The sequence below is a fragment of the Urocampus carinirostris genome, chromosome 6 (assembly GCF_059441175.1).
Source record: "Urocampus carinirostris isolate Australia breed hairy pipefish chromosome 6, RoL_Ucar_1.0, whole genome shotgun sequence".
Classification (NCBI taxonomy): domain Eukaryota; kingdom Metazoa; phylum Chordata; class Actinopteri; order Syngnathiformes; family Syngnathidae; genus Urocampus; species Urocampus carinirostris.
The window spans coordinates 11,269,280-11,287,353 of record NC_142354.1 but is presented as its reverse complement, the minus strand read 5'-3'; the positions used below and the strand labels follow the sequence as shown (position 1 = coordinate 11,287,353).

The window sequence follows — 18,074 nt, the reverse complement described above, 5'->3', positions numbered from 1 at the left end:
ATACTCATGCAAATCTCATCAATACTGTTCCAGTTCTAATGAGCGCCCAGAGTCAAGTCTAGAGCGCGTATAGCCGACGTAGCACTATTGAGTGTATACAGTCTGATGTATAAAGAGCATACTTCCCACTACAGTTTACAGTCAAGGTGTCACACCATCAGACCCTGTTTAGGTGTACGTCGCTAAAGAATTCTTTATATTGAAGCTTAATAACCAATTTAGGTTCACTGCTGAGACACTATTATGAAAACCCAAGGAACAAACTATAAACACCCAGAAATGCCAGCCAAGCACACAAAGCGATCTGATGGGGTGAGACGTAGGAGTGGACAGTGCAAACACACAGATAACTTCTCTTTGCCCAGCGCAGTATGCAGATCAATACATCAGTATCCTTGTTTGCAGTATTTTGTGACATAAAAAAAAAATCTGTTTATAAACGATTATTTAGGAATAAAAAGAAGATCAAAATGAGCCGCAACAATATTAAGTAGTCGGGGGAAGGAGCCAGGTTTTTATTGAGGAGCCTAGGTATATTTGTTGATATGGGACACAGGCTCTGGCATTATTCTTATTCCATAGGTTTTATGTAATCATCTGATGTCACACCGTGAGATAAAATATACTGAAAAATTAGCTTTTGGCTGGAGAGTGGCTTTGGGGATTTTGCGGAAATTTGTCTTGAAATATAACAGGGTTCCTACAGCTTAAGGCAAGTTAAATTTGAGTCTTTTCAATGCATTTTGAAATCAAATTTAAGACTAAGTCCACAAAAAAAAACAATTGGGGAAAAAAAAAAAAAATGCTTTTTCACTTATTACATGTACACTTTCCAGGCATGGCTGAGAAGTAAAGGTCTCAGTCGGAAGTTGCTACATGTATTTGAGGTAGACTTAAGACATGCGTCCGACTGAGACCACATCACCATTTTGATACTTCCGTTATTGTATTCCTGTGACGTTGCCACGAAAGTAAAACGGTGAATTATTGAAAAAGACGATTGATAGATGTGACTCGATCTTATGACTCGCTCTTATTATTTTATATATATATATATATATATATATTTATATATATATATGTGAATCTTAAATCTTATTAATGCGTTCACATTTTTTAGACTTTCAAAAATTACATTTAAAACATTTGAATGCCAATCAAGGCAGTATTTTTAAGAATAATAACACCAATGCCTTTCAGGACTATACGGATCCACGGGAACCGTGTATACGGTATGGCTCTCTCAACAAATTTTATATATTATATATAGGGCAGCACAGTGGAGCAGTGGTCAGCGCGTTTGTGGCACAGTTCTGAGGCTGGGAGATCGAACCTTCCTGTGTGGAGTTTGAATGCTCTCCCCGTGCTTGCGTGGGTTTCCTCCGGGCACTCCGGTTTCCTCCCTCATTCCAAAAACATACATGTCAGGTTAATTGTCCGGTCCTAATTGTCCCTAGGTGTGAATGAGCGAGTGAGCCGTCTGTCTCTTCTTTGCCCTGCAACCAGTTTAGGGTGTACCCTGCCCACTGCCCGAAGACATCTCGGATGGGCTCCAGCACCCTCGCGACCCTACTGAGGATAAGCGGTGCAGATAATGGATGGATGGAGATGTCATACACCCACACACACATTATATATATATATATATATATATAGGCAGCACGGCGGCAGTGGTTAGCGCTTGTGCGGCACAGTTCATGTCATGGGAACCTGTCGTGGGTTCAAATCCAGCCCCAGACTTCCTGTGCGGAGTTTGTATGTTCTCCCCGTGCTTGCGTGGGTTTCCTCCGGGCACTCCCACATTCCAAAAATCATGCATTTCAGGGGAATTGGCTGGTCCAAATTGTCCCTAGGTGTGAATGAGCGAATGAGTTGTCTGTCCCTGTGTGCCCTGCGATTGGCTGGCAACCAGTTCAGGGTGTCCCCTGCCCACTGCCCGGAGATGGCTGGGATGGGCTCCAGCCCGCCCGCGACCCTAATGAGGATAAGCGGTACGGCTGATGAGATAAGATATATATATATATATATATATATACATATATATATACATACATATACACACATATACACACACACGTGTACATCTTTTATGGCTTTTTGGGTTCAAAGAGTTCCTGACCCTGTCTGCTGCTTTTCTGTTTTGTTTTCCTAAGTTTTATTTTTCCCATTTTTTTGTTATTGTTGTGTGTGTATTGGGATAGTTTGTTTTTATATAATATTGTCACCTTGAATGCTGTAATATACCGTATTTTCCGCACTATAAGGCGCACATAAAATCAGATTTTTTTTTAAAAAGCCGACTATGCGCCTTATAATCCGGTGCGCCTTATATATGGATCAATATTGAATTGCAAGGTCTCGCAACTAAGAGAAGCAGCCACCGACTCCATCTTTCGCGTAGAAGAAGAAGTGCGCTGTGCATACTGGGAAATATTAAACAACGGTTCTCTTTTATCTGTGTGTTTGTATAAAGACCCTGAAATGGCTCCTATTAAGAGACACGCTTATAACGCAGAGTTTAAACTCAAGGCGATCAGTCACGCAGTAGAACACGGAAATAGAGCAGCAGCAAGAGAGTTAAACATTAATGAATCGATGTTGCGGAAGTGGAAGAAGCACGAGGATGAGCTGTTTACGTTTTACATTTTACAGTTATTATGTTATTGCTTTATTGTTATTGTTTTGCACTTGTTATTGTTTTTGCACATTACGAGTGTCACTATATTGCCATTGCACTAACGTTTAATTTACCATAACAGTATCAGACGTTTTTTTTGCGTGTTGACTAAATGGAGGAAAAGTAAAATGTTATGCCTTGCTGTTGTTCAAAGATGTTAAAGATGGGTCACGAAAATGCTTTATCTCAGAAAATAATAAAAGAGCTGTTTATTCATTTTGGGAGTGAATGGAGTTGTGGAAAGCTTGTTTGTTATTAATTAAGTTTGACTGACTGATCTGACTGTTTTGTTAACATTCCCTTTAGCGTGGCACCATCTAATGGTTGCATAACGTAACTACATCCTCTACTGTAGCCAAGTCAAGTCAAATTTATTTATATAGCCCTTAATCACAAAAATGTCTCAAAGGACTGCACAGGATTACAATTAAAAAATTGCACAATTACCTGATCTTAAACCAGCATGCACTTATAGCGCCTTATAATGCGGTGCGCCTTATGTATGGAAAAAGTTTTAAAATATATCATTCATTGAAGGTGTGCCTTATAACACGGTGCGCCTTATAGTGCGGGAAATACGGTACATATGTCATGTAGTAGTATTCCTAAAAGTCAAATAAAAAAATAGGGGACATTAACTGCTAATGAGAGATGTCTGTATTGCTACATTAGCCACTAATGTAGCGGCGTCATCGGCAATTTTAGCTGCTGGCGGTTACGTCAAAGCAGATGTACTGAATAGGAGCTGAAGACATCTAAAAATAGTTCAAATTCTATAGCTACAAGGGCAAATCTACAGCAAAAAAAAAATTATCACCAAAATTCGTTCGCTTTTGGGTCCCATCTGCAAGATCATCTTGAGGGTAAACACAATAGGCCGACGTCTCCTCAAATAACCGCGTGGTACGGCTACATAAATGTGACAGGAAATTAATTAGCGCACTGAGGTCGGCATTTTGATTTATAGCCCAGCGCCCCCTGACGCAGATTTACACGTTTAACCTCTGTGGACGGCGCCGCATGCAGATTGGCTTCACGGCGCGGCGAGATGGAAGTTTTGAGTCCTGCAGCTACGTTATAGATCACGCTGATGACAACCACCGTGACAAATGTGTCTGATTTACACCCGGGGAGGCCTATTAAGTTTTCAACTGGTCTACAAAGTGAAAACGCTCATTTTCACAAGCTGTGTTTTTTACCCATCTTGGACTCTTCCGCTTCTATGATTCGCCTCACCGACTCCTGCATCAGCAGAACCTGAAGAACAGACGAGAAGATTTGTTGATCAGCGATGAAGTGAAAAGTGAAATGAGTGACTCACCGCCGACTCAGCCTCCTGCTTCTTCTTGGCGATATCGGTGGCTGAGCTTTTCCTTTGCAGCTCCAGTTCTCTGGCCAGCACAGAGACATGTAATATTAATACGTGGAGTGACCATGGAGGCTAGCTCCCCAAAACAGTAAACCCCTGGGATACAGTGCAAGAATCGACTAATATGAGTTTATGAGGGCGTATACCTATTATTAGCGCTAAGAGGAGGCCGATAACCGATATCTGAAACCAATATTAGTTTGCTGTAACTCCCTAAAAATAGGTGTAAGAAAGTTTAGGTAAAAGAAACAGAAAAAAAAGTATAATTCAAATGAGACTTTAATAGTTCTCTGAAACAGTTTACAATAAATAAATTAGAATTTCAATACAACTAACGTGACTAATCTTTCACTTAAACCAAAAACAAAGTAGGAAATAAAATCAGGCTTACCAGTAACCAGTATACAAGTACATAAAAACATTAATAGCTTTTTGATTTTCTCAACCGCATCAAGCTTTCTTATTCCACTTTCATTTCAAAAGAAACGGCTCGCCTCTCCTTTACACCATCCATATTGAATGAATGCACAAGATATTAAACAATAAAAATGTCAAAGTTCTCAGCGTGCTGGATATAGTATAGACATAGACAGTATAGCATGTTTACACACGAACTAGGAAGTAGAAGCCAGATTTCTTCTTTGGGGTGGATGCTGGGTGTGCTCTCACAGCGCCACACGCCGGTAGCGGCGGAAAGAAGCACTACAGTAATGCCCTGTACCCGGAAAAAGATGCACGATACAAAATGTAACTTTCAGTAATATTTTTCCACATCCCGAAAAATATGTTCGTATTTACCGTTTAACGCAACTCGAATGGTCGTAAGTAGGGGAGCGTCTGTATTAAAATTTAATCAAAAGATAACGTTTCACCCAATGCTATTTCCTTCCGCATGAATAAGATAAAAGCTAAAATATTGTAAAAAAAACTAATGCAAAAAAGGAATGGATTAAAACAAAATTCTGATTAATGAGGAATTGTACTTTTAAGTTTTTCATTTTGAATTGACTCATCAAAGGAATTTTTAAAAATCATTCTTTAAGACTATTCAGGCCAACTTAAAATGTGGCCTGTTAACTTCAATTATTGAATTCAAACTATTAAAGCGATATAAAAACTAGAGGATTTGTGTATTCATTCCATTAAAATAATTAATATTGCAACCAACGAGTCATGTCCTCAATATTAAATAGATTGTCCATACACATGCTTGAATTACTTGCAACTAGAATACATTCTCCGATGTGATCAAATGGAATAATAAACACAACATCAAATTTGGGAAATTATGATTTCCACCAAGTATCAAGAATAAAAAAAAAAAGTTCACTGACTCCTCTTTCTGGGCTCGCGTGTACGGGATGATGACCAATTTGTGGACAGCCAAATAGAGCAGCAGGGGCCCGGCCGTGGCGTAGAAAACAGCGCTGGGCATCAGCTGGTCCGTCAGGTGAATCGGGAACAAATACGTCTGACTGCCTCGCGCCAACCTGCCACAAAAATCACTTTGTTAGATCGTACGTCCTGTCGCCCGACCTGTCAAACGTCCGTCCGGCAGGTACTTGATCTTGAGCGTGACGCCCTGAGGGACGCCGACGCTGACGGTGGCTGACAGGACACTGTGGCGGCTGATCTTGCGCTCGGCTCCGTATTCCAAAACTGTTCCGAACCAGCCCGTCCTGGAAAAGGTGAGATGCAGACGTCACATACATGATCAACAATGCAAGGTTATATCAAGGGATGCATCAAATTTTCTGCAACAAAATATTTCGTGCCAAAAATCACCAAAAGTGCATTTTCTGTTTTGGCCGAAAGAAATAAAACCTGAAAAAGGAGGGGATGGGAACCTTTAGTTTGCGATCCAGATACGCCTCTTTTCATGACTATATATGCCTGGGAGATGAAGTATAACGGATGCAAACCTTATCTAGAATGTTCCACAACGGTTACATAAAAATATGAGTTTTGTCTATTCAAAATCAATGCACTACAAAGCTCAAGAGGAGTATACTGTGTATATATAGGGCATGGTTTCAAATACAGTTTACAGTCCAGATGTCAAATCAAAAGACCCCTTTTTGACTACGTTGCTAAGGAATCCTTTAAAATGAAGCTCATTAAACAATTTAGCTTAGCTGTTGACACTTTTTGATGAAAACCCATAGAACAAGCGGTAAACACCCAAAATGCAACCAAAGCTCCTAGAACAATTTGATCGGGTGAGCGGTCGGGGTGACACAGTGACGCACCCCCTTCTTTCAACCCAGCGCAGTCTGCGCCGAAAGTAAATATGTTTCTATCCTTTTTGTTTGCAGTGTTTTGACATACTTACTAAAGAACTTTGCTTGCACATCGTTTTGAAACCATTATTTAGAAGAAAAATGACAGTAAAAATGAGCCGCAACACTAGTGATGTGCTCCTTGGGCCAAACCTCTGTAGTGTGTGCAGAGTATTTTAAACGAGTGGTTTATGAACTGCGGTTTGAGTTGTGTGTTGGTGACCTATGCAGTGACGTTTGAAGCCCCGCAAAGCAGGGGTACCAAGTAACTGATGCAGGAAATAATTTGCTAGCTTTGAGTGGGGTTCAAAATAAAAGCGGCAAAGAAACACCCCCCAGAGTTGAAAGTCTTCTTCAGTACTGGGAATCACAGAAATATGCAATTCTTTAAAAAAAAAACTTGCACCCCCTGCTTCATCTGTACCATGTGGAAAGAGGTTTTTTAAAAGTGGGTGAAATTCTCGGCAAAAAAAACTGCCTGGGTCCAAAAACTTTGGAAAAAAAAACTAGTTTTTATTAAAAAATGAATAAACACTTCATTTTACCTCCTTATTTTACTATTCACTTGTTGAGTAAGCACAAAGTAACACAGAACAATTCATGATGCACTCTTACTCTGTTACTCTCAATTCACCTCTTCAAATATATTTTTTCGCATTCAGAGCCTATTTTCCACCCCACAGTTTTCTTGCATGCACCAAGCATGTTATACACTTCTGTCCACATGATGGCTGAGGAAATGAATCATCTTGAAGCACCTACATATGTGTCGAGCATTTCCCTGCAGGGGCTTCACTGCTTTATGGGGCTTCATTTTGCCATCACAACTCATCACTCTTTACGTAACAACAGGAGGGAGACAAATGTCCAGTTGTAGCCTATATTCATATTAATATGGGACACGGACTGTGGCATTATTAAAATTTCATACATTTTATCAGATAATCAAATCTCACACAGTAAAATATAATGTGAAAGAGAATCAGCTTTTGTCTGGAGAGCAGGTTTGGCATTTTTGTTGAATTTTGTCCTAAAATAAATGGTATGGTCCCTGAAAGACCGATAATGTGATGGCGTCATGACAAAAGTGAGGCAAGCCGTGCAAAGCTGGCGTTCACTCAGGGCGGAGTTTGTGCAATTTCTGGCTGCTTTTATACGCATCTTGCACACAGGAGAAACGGAAGCTCTACCAATATTTTAACAAAAAAACATTTTTTTGTCGTTAGCTGGAATTTTGCTGATGTTTACATGATAACACTATAAAGCCAACATACTACAGTTGAGCTGTAAACATGTATTTTTTTGTGTGACCTTCAATCCTTTTGTCCCTGAAGTTGATTGGCTGGTGCGAGAACTACAAATATGGAGTATACCATAATAGTCTTATTTTGGTGAATAAGCGAATATGCCTCATTTGTCGCATTAGACTGCCCAGAGTACCGCATCATCATAATTATGAATTGACTATTATCATTTTACTTTGAAGGTATGCAACCTTGACCAGTTTGTTGCGTTAGACCGTGCAAACTACTGCAACGTCATCACCCATTTCCTTCTACTTTTCAGTGAAGCAGCTTCTATTTGTATTTTATTATAACCAGCTTGCGTTAGTTGCATTTTACTTTTCTGACTGGATTTTGGGGGAAAATAAATTATTTGTTATGTTGAATTTATATAAAAATATATTAAATGTATTAACATTTTAAAAGTACAATCTAGTAGTATGCCTGTCAGTTATTCATCAATTTAAACTTTACCTTTTCAGCAGGCTATTGCATTGCAAGTATATAATAACATTTATCTATGGTTTTGGTCCCTAATTTCCATTTTGAGGCATCACAATGAAAACGTATAAACACTGCAAGGTTACATCGCAATAAATAATTTTCTTTATCAAGTGAATGTGCAAGTGTAGTGCTAAATAACTTAAGTCCAGGTCATTATTTCTCGTTTTTCATGTAACATTAAATGTTAAAAGACGACCAGATTAATTTGTATCATAGTACTGTTAGTAGTATATATAGTATGCACTTATTGTTAATTTTCTACTATAAAACCATAATATAATCCATAATTTAATACTATTAAATACCATACAGAACAAGTGATTGCCACAACACAAAAATGAATGTGCCCCCCCTCCCCTGAAACATTCCCTACACCACTTTAACTTCACACAACCTTGAGAACCAACTCTTGCCGCCTCAACATCACACAAAAATCAAACAGTATTCATTTTCCGAGCTAATATTTGGCCATCAATCATTTGTGCAAGCTCTGGGGCAGTTAAATCCCCAATTCTTTCTTTGAATAAATCGATGTTTGATCATGAAATGAAGTATCATAGTTTAATCCGCTTTGATACTAACATGGGGAGCGAGTGTTAAGTTAATGAAATATTCAACAATCCCTAAAATTTGATCATGGTGTCAAGTCGTGCCGTTTGAAGAGGTTGACATGAACTGTCGCTGTTCAAGTAGTTAGATCACAAGAGTCATTCCCTTCCAAACGTTTTTTTCTTGTATCATCACTTTTTCAATAAGTAACAGATATAAAGCATCTCTGAACTCTAGTTGTCATGCAACTGTCATTAATTCCCTGGTGACTGACAGGGAAATTATTTATATAAATATAATCAACAATTTATTTCCCCAAATCAACAGATCTTTCTCATTAAATATCAGATCACTTTGCCAATTTCCAGTACAGTAGACAACCCAAATATGACATGAATCTAGACTGAAAAGGGGATCCCATAGTGAAATTGCTGTAAGCAGGGGGCTAAAAACCGATGGTAATGTATAGTTATTACGTTTCGAACCCTGGCACCATAGCTAAAAGCATTACAATAACAAAAAAGTATAAAGTATATGTATATATGTATAATATACAATTTATGGGATCAAATAACGTTCTACATGTAAAAAATTTTACCCTCGGAGTGAGATGAATAAAACTGATACAGTAGAGTTAGCTTGTGAGCATTGTCGTGACCTTTAGAAGAGTTCCGCAAAAGGTTTTGGCAAGGTGAAAAAAAAATCTTGTTGCTGTCGTATAGTGAGAAAAATGCCATAAAGAGGGGCTTATTCTAAACCGTAAAGTGAAAACGTCTTAAGGCGGGGTCGCCATATACCAGGGATCTCATGTAGTCCAATGACACTTACTTGAACGAACCTTTGACCTTGGTCTGGTCCTCATCTTGGAACTTGTACTGGTAGCTCATCATTAGGTAGGAGTGGGGGACGCCCAGCTAGAGAGGACATTTAAATAGTGCATCTTGAAAACATGTTAAGAAGAAGAAGAAGAATTTACTATTATTGTCATTCTTTGTAACCATGCACACAGAACGAAATGTCGATACACCTGACCCATACAGTTAAACAGTAGCAAGCCGATGCAGCCACAGCCAAACAGGGCGCCGCCATTTTAGACCCAACTGCTGTGTTGGGAGTCATTAGGTGAGCGAACCCCCCACTTCCAAACCCTTAATGCAGAGCGCCAAGCAGGGAGGCAATGAGTACCAATGTTGTAAGTCTTAGGTATGACTATGCCGAGGCTTGAACCAGCGATCTCCCAGTCCGGGGCCACGTCAATATGTAATACATCGAAATAATATGTTACTGTAATTGTATTCACATTTTGACAGATTAAACGATCAGAACGTTTCTTCTTCCCTGCACATTGTAGATGCAGTGAATGCACCACACAGCTTGTTGCAAGCCTGGTGCAAATCAATCAAATTCTGTCGTCTTTAAGTGAATTTGAAGATGCTTAATGACAGACTAGTTGAAATTAATTGTAATACATATCTGGGGTTGCATCTATAGTTGAGATACATAAATCCTTAAATTGAATTCACTATTTTGAGGAGCAAAAAAATTGATTAGCGCATTAAAACCTTTCCTATGATCTGTGAGTGTCCTGAATGCAACTCATAGCTTGTTTGCAAGCCTGGTGCAAAAAAATTAAATTCAGTCTTTTCTAAGTAGGTTAAGATTTTTTTTGATGTTGTATTTGACTTTCTACAATGTTATTGACTATAGAGGCGTGTCAAACTTATTTTACTTCAGGGGCCACAGGGTACTAAAATCACTTTCACAGGGTTGGACAAATAAAATAATGACAAAAAAAAGTGCTAGTTGTGGAGGCTTACTATTAAATTATGACAGTGATTCACATGTGAAAGATTTGATTATTAAATGATTATTAAGTAAAATACCATTGGAATGGTCGTTTCCTCGAATATTCTCTGGTTGATAAATGGTAGTCAGCAGATACAGCTACAACGGATGATTTGCCTTGACGACATCCAATGAACATTTTTTTGATCAACACTCCTATACTATAGTTCAGGGTTCGTGAACCCATGGTTAGTGATCCAGCCTATGTAAATTTCCAATTCTGATAAGCTCAAAGCAAAGTTTAGTGCGTTCTTAACAGGAGCAAAGCAGATAACAATTACTGTTCGGTCCAGCATATAAAGGGCACAGTTTCTAATACGGTTTAGAGTCAAGTTGTCACACCAACCGACCCCGTTTTGGCTGGAAATCGCTTAAGAATCCTTTATATGGAAGCTCATCAAATAATGTACATTCAATGTTGAGACATACTATGATAATGACTCAGAGAACAAACCGTAAACACCTAAAACGCCAGCCAAGTACACAGCGCAATTTGATTGGGTGAGCGGTAGGGGCGGGTGGATCGATCCACACATACACCAGAGTCCCCTGTTTTTCACACGCGCCCACTGCGCTGAAGGGAAATATATTCATAAGATTTTTGTTTGCATTTTCTTGTGACATTTTTACTACAGAACTCTGCTTACACCTTGTTTTGATACCTTTATTCATGGGAAAAACAAAACGAGCCTCAACGATCTTAAGTAACTCTGGAATGGAGACAAGTTTAAAGGGGTATATTTGTTGATATGGGACACAGGTTATGGCATTATTATTACTTCATAAATTTTATCAAATCATCTAACGTTACACAGTGAAATAAAATGCACTGAAAATTAGCTTTGGTCCGGAAAGCGGGTGTAGCAGTTTTCTGTGAATTTTGTCTTAATATACATGGTATGTCTCTCTCACTCTCTCCAAAGAAAATCTAAATATTTTGGTATTATGGCTCTATGGGTCAAAAAGGTCCCCAAACCCAGGTATGGTTAGTAAAAAAAATCCCAAATTATCATGGGATTACCTGAACAGCCAGCGTGAAGTGACTGTGTTTAGTGTCGCGCACCACACTGGTGGTCATGGCACTGGTGGGCCCCCAGCGCCACTGCAGGTAACCCATGGTGTTTTGATCCAGGTGGCGTGCTGTCATCAAAGAGCAGCTGGGGCGTAAACCGCGAGGGGAAAACTGCAAGCCGCACTGCGCCGTCAAGAAACTATACACGGGAGTTACATAGAAAGAGATATATTAGAAAAATTGTGCACTGAAAAATCATACGAGGTGGAGCATTTGGGTCATACCATCTCTGCGTGACATTACGAAAAACTTTTAACCCGATCAGAGGTCCCAGTATGTCTCCTGCCCCTAACTCCACCTAAAATAAATGAATGGACAAAGGGGGCAAACAAAAATTAATAGGACTACAAGCATCAAGAGTACCCATTGGAGTATATGACTATTTTAAAATGTGTTTATTTTGTGAATTATTTTGTCAAATACCGTAAAATTCGGCCTGTAAGACGTGACTTTTTTCCCAAGCTTTCAACACAGCGGCTTAGGCAAAGATGCCGCTAATATTTGCAGTTTTCCCAACAGCCGCCAGGGGGCACCCGAGCAGTGAAGGTAAAAGTGAGACAGGTGGAATGTACGTGTCAAGGACGACGCAGGTTTAATGCATCTTCGCGCTTTATGCATGAATACAACTAGCAAGAACAAACCCTCATCATGGAAAAAGAGTCAATCGAAAGGGGAGGGCTAACTACCACGTTGGGAATAATCTGTTTATTTGTAAACGGAAGTAATATGGCGAAACGAACAGATTACAATAAGGAACATCTGACGAAGCAGAAATGTTAAGGGGTTTAGGTACCATATATTATTAAAACTTTCTGTGTACCATCTTTCTTTGGAAATATCTCATGTTTCAATAAGGGCACATGCGGCTTATAGTCAGGTGCGGCTTATGTATGTAAAAATGTACTAGGTGTGGCTTATAATCAGGTACGCTCTATCGTCCGAATTTTACGGTATATATTTATTTGCATTTTCAGATGTCAAACTTTTCAATTGTTTGATAAATCGAAAACATTTTTCATCTTGCGCTCCTAAGATACAGAAGCTTGCAGAAAATAAAATCCCTAATGTTGATGCCTGCTAAAAGAAAAGCTATTAATTTGTAGAAATGATCATAAAAATCTTTCAAGGGGGCTTTTGCAAAACTGATGCTCGCCCCAAACAAAAGGAGCACTTAATTAAAATGTGTTCATTCATTATCGGTGTACTATTTCAGCCTTTATTGAGGCGGGCCACATTTTTAAGATTAGATAAAATAATGGCACACAACTAAATAAAAATCCCCAAAACAAATGCTTGACAATTAATATGTTTTTATCTCAATTTATTGAGTAACTTATGAATCCTGTGGGAAAGTTAGCCCTGTTTCGTTATTATAATGTTTAAAAGAAGGTCCACCCTGCAAATGATAAATTCTTACTCCATTTGCTAACTTTTAGAGCATATTATTTCCTAATCTTTTTTTCTTGCTTTCTATTAAAAAAAGAACATTTAAACTTAAAATGATCACAGTTAATGAACATCTGTTAGATAATCAGTTTGCTCATTATATACTTAACAAGAACAATATTTTCGGCCAATGGGGTAAGAACGTATTGTTTAGTGCAATACTGAATAAGTTTGCTTTCCAATGGAAGGTTATTTTTGTACGGCAGGATTAAAAAATGAATTACTGATTTCTGGACTAATTACAAGAGAAAGAGATTAACAATGAACCTTTGTCAAAAAGATCTTAAACCTCTCAAGGTTGAAATTCCTGAAACTCTAGGTATTTCTGGTATTTCTTTGTGAATTGAGATTGATTAATAACAGATCATAGATAATTATTCCAGGTACTTTAAGGATGTTAGGGATGCAAAAAGTGCATATAATTACATCATAAATCAATCTTATTGGTCATTTGACAGTTTTATGACAGGTCATAAATCAATCCTAATAAAGGAATTCCAGGAATTTCTTAAATGACAAGAATTTAACATTGGACCAACCTTTAAAAACAAGTTCAGGTTAAAATCAAGTATTTTTATTGAATTGTTTAAGGCTGTGCCAATAAATCTTAATGAAAATGGCGTCACTTCACCAAAAGTATCCAAGATTGAAATGAATCAAATATTTCTTTTTGTGTGACAAGATTAACAATCCCCTTACCTCTCCCCAACCTTTGGCAGACGTCACCCTCCGAACAGTCATGTTAATGTTTCCCCCTCCGGTGCCGTTGTGTGTCGAGAGCGAGCCCGAGAGCACCGCAGTGTCAGAGTTTGTCAAAGGCGCCTAGAAGTGAACAGCAAAGCTTATGAAACGGACGATTCAAAGAGCAACTTTTTCTTTTTCCACCTCAATGGACTGGGAGATGTGCATCTTGTTGATCTCGAGGTGGGGAAAACCTCCGCCTGGCATCTCTTCAAAGTCCTCATCGTAACGGTCAAAGAGGTCAGTGGCATCCACACCAACGCTGATTGTGCCCTAATAACGCAGAATTTAACGCAGTATGAGTCAAGTTAAGCTCAGGATTCGTTCAGCTTTTTCATGGCCAAATTTAAGCACTTTCAAGGCTAAATTAGGGCAGCACGGCGGAGCAGTGGTTAGCGCGTGTGCGGCACAGTTCTGAGGTCATGAGATCGAACCTACTGTGTGGAGTTTGCATGTTCTCCCCGTGCTTGCGTAGGTTTCCTCCGGGCACTCCGGTTTCCTCCCACATTCCAAAAACATGCATGTCAGGTTAATGGGTAGGTTCGAATTGTCTGCCTCTGTGTGTCCTGCGACTGGCTGGCAACCAATTCAGGGTGTCCACTGCCTACTGCCCGAAGATAGCTGGGATGGGCACCAGCACCCCCGCGACCCTACTGAGGATAAGCGGCGCAGATTATGTATGGATGGATGGAAGGCTAAGTTAACAATTTTTTTCACAACTATAAAGAAGAAATTCTGCGTGAATCATGTACTTTGCAGATCCGCAAATATATCTGCAACCTATATATGCAAAAAATGCACCCGCACAAAACCTGTAGGCTGCATTTTGAACCAGCGGCTGACCAAAGTACCTTTTTTATTTTACTATCTTGAAAAGTTAAAGTGACCCTATATATATATATATATATATATATTCCGATTCAGATCTACTTTATTGTCATTCTAGTACACGTGTATACAGAACGAAATGTTGATACATCTGACCCGCACAGTTTCCTTGAATGTACAGATATAAATAAAATGTTGTATTGAGTTGGAGTATTGAGTACTAATAATATACTAAATAATTATGGCTATGTATAGTATTTTACAGTAGTGCAAAGAGTGCAAGAGGAGCAGCTAACCAGATGTGCAAAATGAGCAGTCAGGTAAACAAGTCAGGTAAACAGTAACAATAACACTGTAGTACAATAGTGCAGAGGAGAACAGATGTGCAAGGAGTGGCTAGCTATAAAGAACTGCCAGTAGTGCAAAAAAGTCAAACAAAACCAACATATGTACAGATTAGCAGCAGTTTAGATTTACTATGTGTTCGATTGACCATTTAACAGTCTAATGGCCAGGGGGACAAGACTATTGTGGAACCTGGTGGTCCTGCACCGCACACTGCAGTACCTCTTCCCAGAGGCTAGCAGAGTGAACAGTCCATGATGGGGGTGAGAGGGGTCCCTGATAATGTTCTTGGCTTGGGATAGGCAGCGCTTCTGGCCAATGTCCTGAATGGAGGGGAGATAAGTCCCGATGATTTTCTCTGCTGTCCTCGTCACCCTCCTCACACTACCCCAGTCGGAAGCGCTGCAGCCTCCACACCACACAGAGATACAGCTGGTCAGGATACTCTCTATGGTGCCCCTGTAGAATGTGATGAGGGAGGGTGGGGACAGGTGGGCTCTCCTCATCCTCCGCAGGAAGTACAGGCGCTGCAGTGCCCTCTTCACCAGTGATGCAGTGTTCACGGACCAGGTGAGTTTGTTTGTGATGTGCACCCCTAGGAAATTGATGCTGCTGACAACCTCCACAGCCTTGTTGTTAATGAGAAGTGGGGCATGGTTGGGCTGGTTTCTCCTGAAGTCGATAATGATCTCTTTAGTTTTGCCAACATTCAGGACCAGGCTGTTGTCCCTGCACCAGCCCACCAACTGCTCCACCTCCTCTCTGTAGGCCAGGTCGTTGTCGTCCCTGATGAGGCCTACCACTGTTGTGTCGTCCGCAAACTTTACGATGTGGTTTGTGGCTGACCTAGGGACGCAGTCGTGAGTCATCAGGGTGAACAGCAAGGGGCTCAGGACACAGCCTTGGGGGGAGCCCGTGCTGAGGGTTATGACATCGGAGATGTTCTGACCAATCCGCACTGACTGGGGTCTGTCAGTGAGGAAGTCCAGCAGCCAGTTCTGCAGGGGGGTGTTGAAACCCAGGAGTCTCATTTTGCCTACCAGGTGTTGTAGGATGATGGTGTTGAATGCTGAACTGAAGTCCAGGAACAGCATCCGCACATGGGTGTTCTTCTCCTCTAGGTGTGTCAGGCTCAGGTGAAGCGCAGAGGAGATGGCATCCCCGGTGGAGCGGCTTGTCCGGTAGGCAAACTGAAAGGGGTCGAGTGAGGAGGGGAGACTGGAGGTGATGTGCTCTTTGACCAGTCTCTCAAAGCACTTCATTATGATGGGAGTCAGTGCAACGGGCCGGTAATCGTTCAATGATAAGATCTGGGGGTACTTTGGCACTGGGATGATGGTGGCCATCTTGAAGCATGATGGTACCGTGGCTTGGTCTAGCGAGGTGTTGAAAATGTCTGTTAGTGCACAAGCCAGCTGATCGGCGCACTCCCTAAGGACCCGCCCTGGAATGTTGTCCGGGCCTGGAGCCTTCCGTGTGTTGACCCTTCTCAGGGTCTTCCTCACGTCAGTTGAGTCCAGGAGGAGTGCTCTTTTGTCCTGATGTGGAACCGCTTTCATTGCAGGGGTGCCATTTTGTGCCTCGAACCTCCCAAAGAAGTTGTTGAGGTCATTCAGAAAGTCCATGCTAGTGTCCTGCACTGGGGCGGTGGTTGGCTTGTATCTGGTGATGGCCTGAATGCCTTTCCACATATCCCTGGTGTTGGTTGTGCTGAGGAAAAGGTCCTGGATTTTTTACTGTGCGATCGCTTTGCTAGTCTGATAGCACGGTTTAGGTTAGCCCTCGCTGATTTCAGCGCCTCCTCATCACCAGATTTAAAGGCAAGGTTCCGTGCCTTTAGCAATTTGCGTATCTCAGCAGTCATCCAGGGCTTCTGATTGGCACGGGTGCAGATGGTTTTGGTATTGCTGACGTCTTCTGCGCATTTACTGATGTGGGCTGACACAGACATGGCGTACTCATCTATGTTTATTTTGTTGTTGTAAGTGGCAGCCGATTTAAACATGTCCCAATCTGTGCATTCAAAGCAGTCCTGTAGTGCCTCCATTGCCCCCTCAGTCCACACCCTCACCTGCTTCACTGTAGGTTTTTCTATGGTCAGCAGGGGCTTGTATGCAGGAATTAGCATAACAGAAAGGTGGTCTGATGAGCCAAGGTGGGGGCGGGGGGCTGCTCTGTATGCTCCTCTGATATTTGTGTAGGCCAAGTCTAATGTGTTCCTATATATATATATATATATATATATATATATATATATATATATATATATATATATATTAATCACGTTGTAAAAGAATAGTGGGATGTTTGGGCGCGTTCTAAGGGATGGGCAGGGCACCTGTATGATGCAGGGGTAAACCAGTGAAAGCTGTCGGGCCCTGCTGTTGAACAGAAGAGTGTTTTGTGTCACCCTGACCTGAGTGACATGGCCTCTTTCTTGTGTCCCGTTTCATCTGGAGGGAGGAAAGCATGACTGACTTAGGTGCCGAGGTGCCTAACTTGTTTGGGTGTTTGGGCATTTGGGTTGGCCATGGTCCAAAAATATTTGTGTGTGTTTTTTGCTATATTTTCCCTTTTATCTTCTTTCTCATTGTATGCGTTTGTCTTGCTGTCGGTCACCCCTCTTGAGGGATATGACCAAAGTAGGTAGATAGATAGATAGATAGATAGATAGATAGATAGATAGATAGATAGATAGATAGATAGATAGATAGATAGATAGATAGATAGATAGATAGATAGATAGAAAAGTTAAACACCAATAAGTAGATATGCAAGATAACTAGCAGGTAGACGGTTATGGAACAGTCAATTCGACAGCAAACTTTTAGGCCCGGTTGTAAAAACAAAACAAAAAACAACTGGCCTTTCGGTCATTAACTTTTGAGACAATTTTACATGTTACCTATGTTTTTTTAGTGATGTTGACTATGCTTTGTGTACTGTTACCCAATGCTTCATCTTTTGCAGCCTAGTCATCCTGGAATGGGATTACCAGTTGTCTGCCCCCTTCTCAAGGTTTCTTTTCCTCATGTTGAGGTTTTGGGTTTTTCCTTTCCAGCATGTCAGTTTTAGATCAGGGGATGGTGTAATTGTCGCCCAGTGCAGCACTTTGAGACATTTTGTGATTAAGGAT

The 18,074-nt window shown here is 40.6% G+C and overlaps 1 protein-coding gene across 1 annotated transcript in view; it reads right to left on the bottom strand.

Annotated features, from left to right (window-relative positions):
- Window positions 1-18,074, bottom strand: part of LOC148363808 (dnaJ homolog subfamily C member 11-like) — a 36,471-nt gene that overhangs the window by 9,902 nt on the left and 8,495 nt on the right. The window contains exons 5-13 of the mRNA XM_088337865.1: window positions 13,910-14,038; window positions 13,724-13,846; window positions 11,803-11,876; window positions 11,528-11,717; window positions 9,490-9,575; window positions 5,609-5,725; window positions 5,381-5,536; window positions 3,999-4,068; window positions 3,877-3,934 (exon numbers count right to left, since the gene is read on the bottom strand). Of these exons, the coding sequence (XP_088193991.1) occupies window positions 3,877-3,934; window positions 3,999-4,068; window positions 5,381-5,536; window positions 5,609-5,725; window positions 9,490-9,575; window positions 11,528-11,717; window positions 11,803-11,876; window positions 13,724-13,846; window positions 13,910-14,038 (1,003 nt within the window). The remainder of the gene's footprint in view (window positions 1-3,876; window positions 3,935-3,998; window positions 4,069-5,380; window positions 5,537-5,608; window positions 5,726-9,489; window positions 9,576-11,527; window positions 11,718-11,802; window positions 11,877-13,723; window positions 13,847-13,909; window positions 14,039-18,074) is intronic.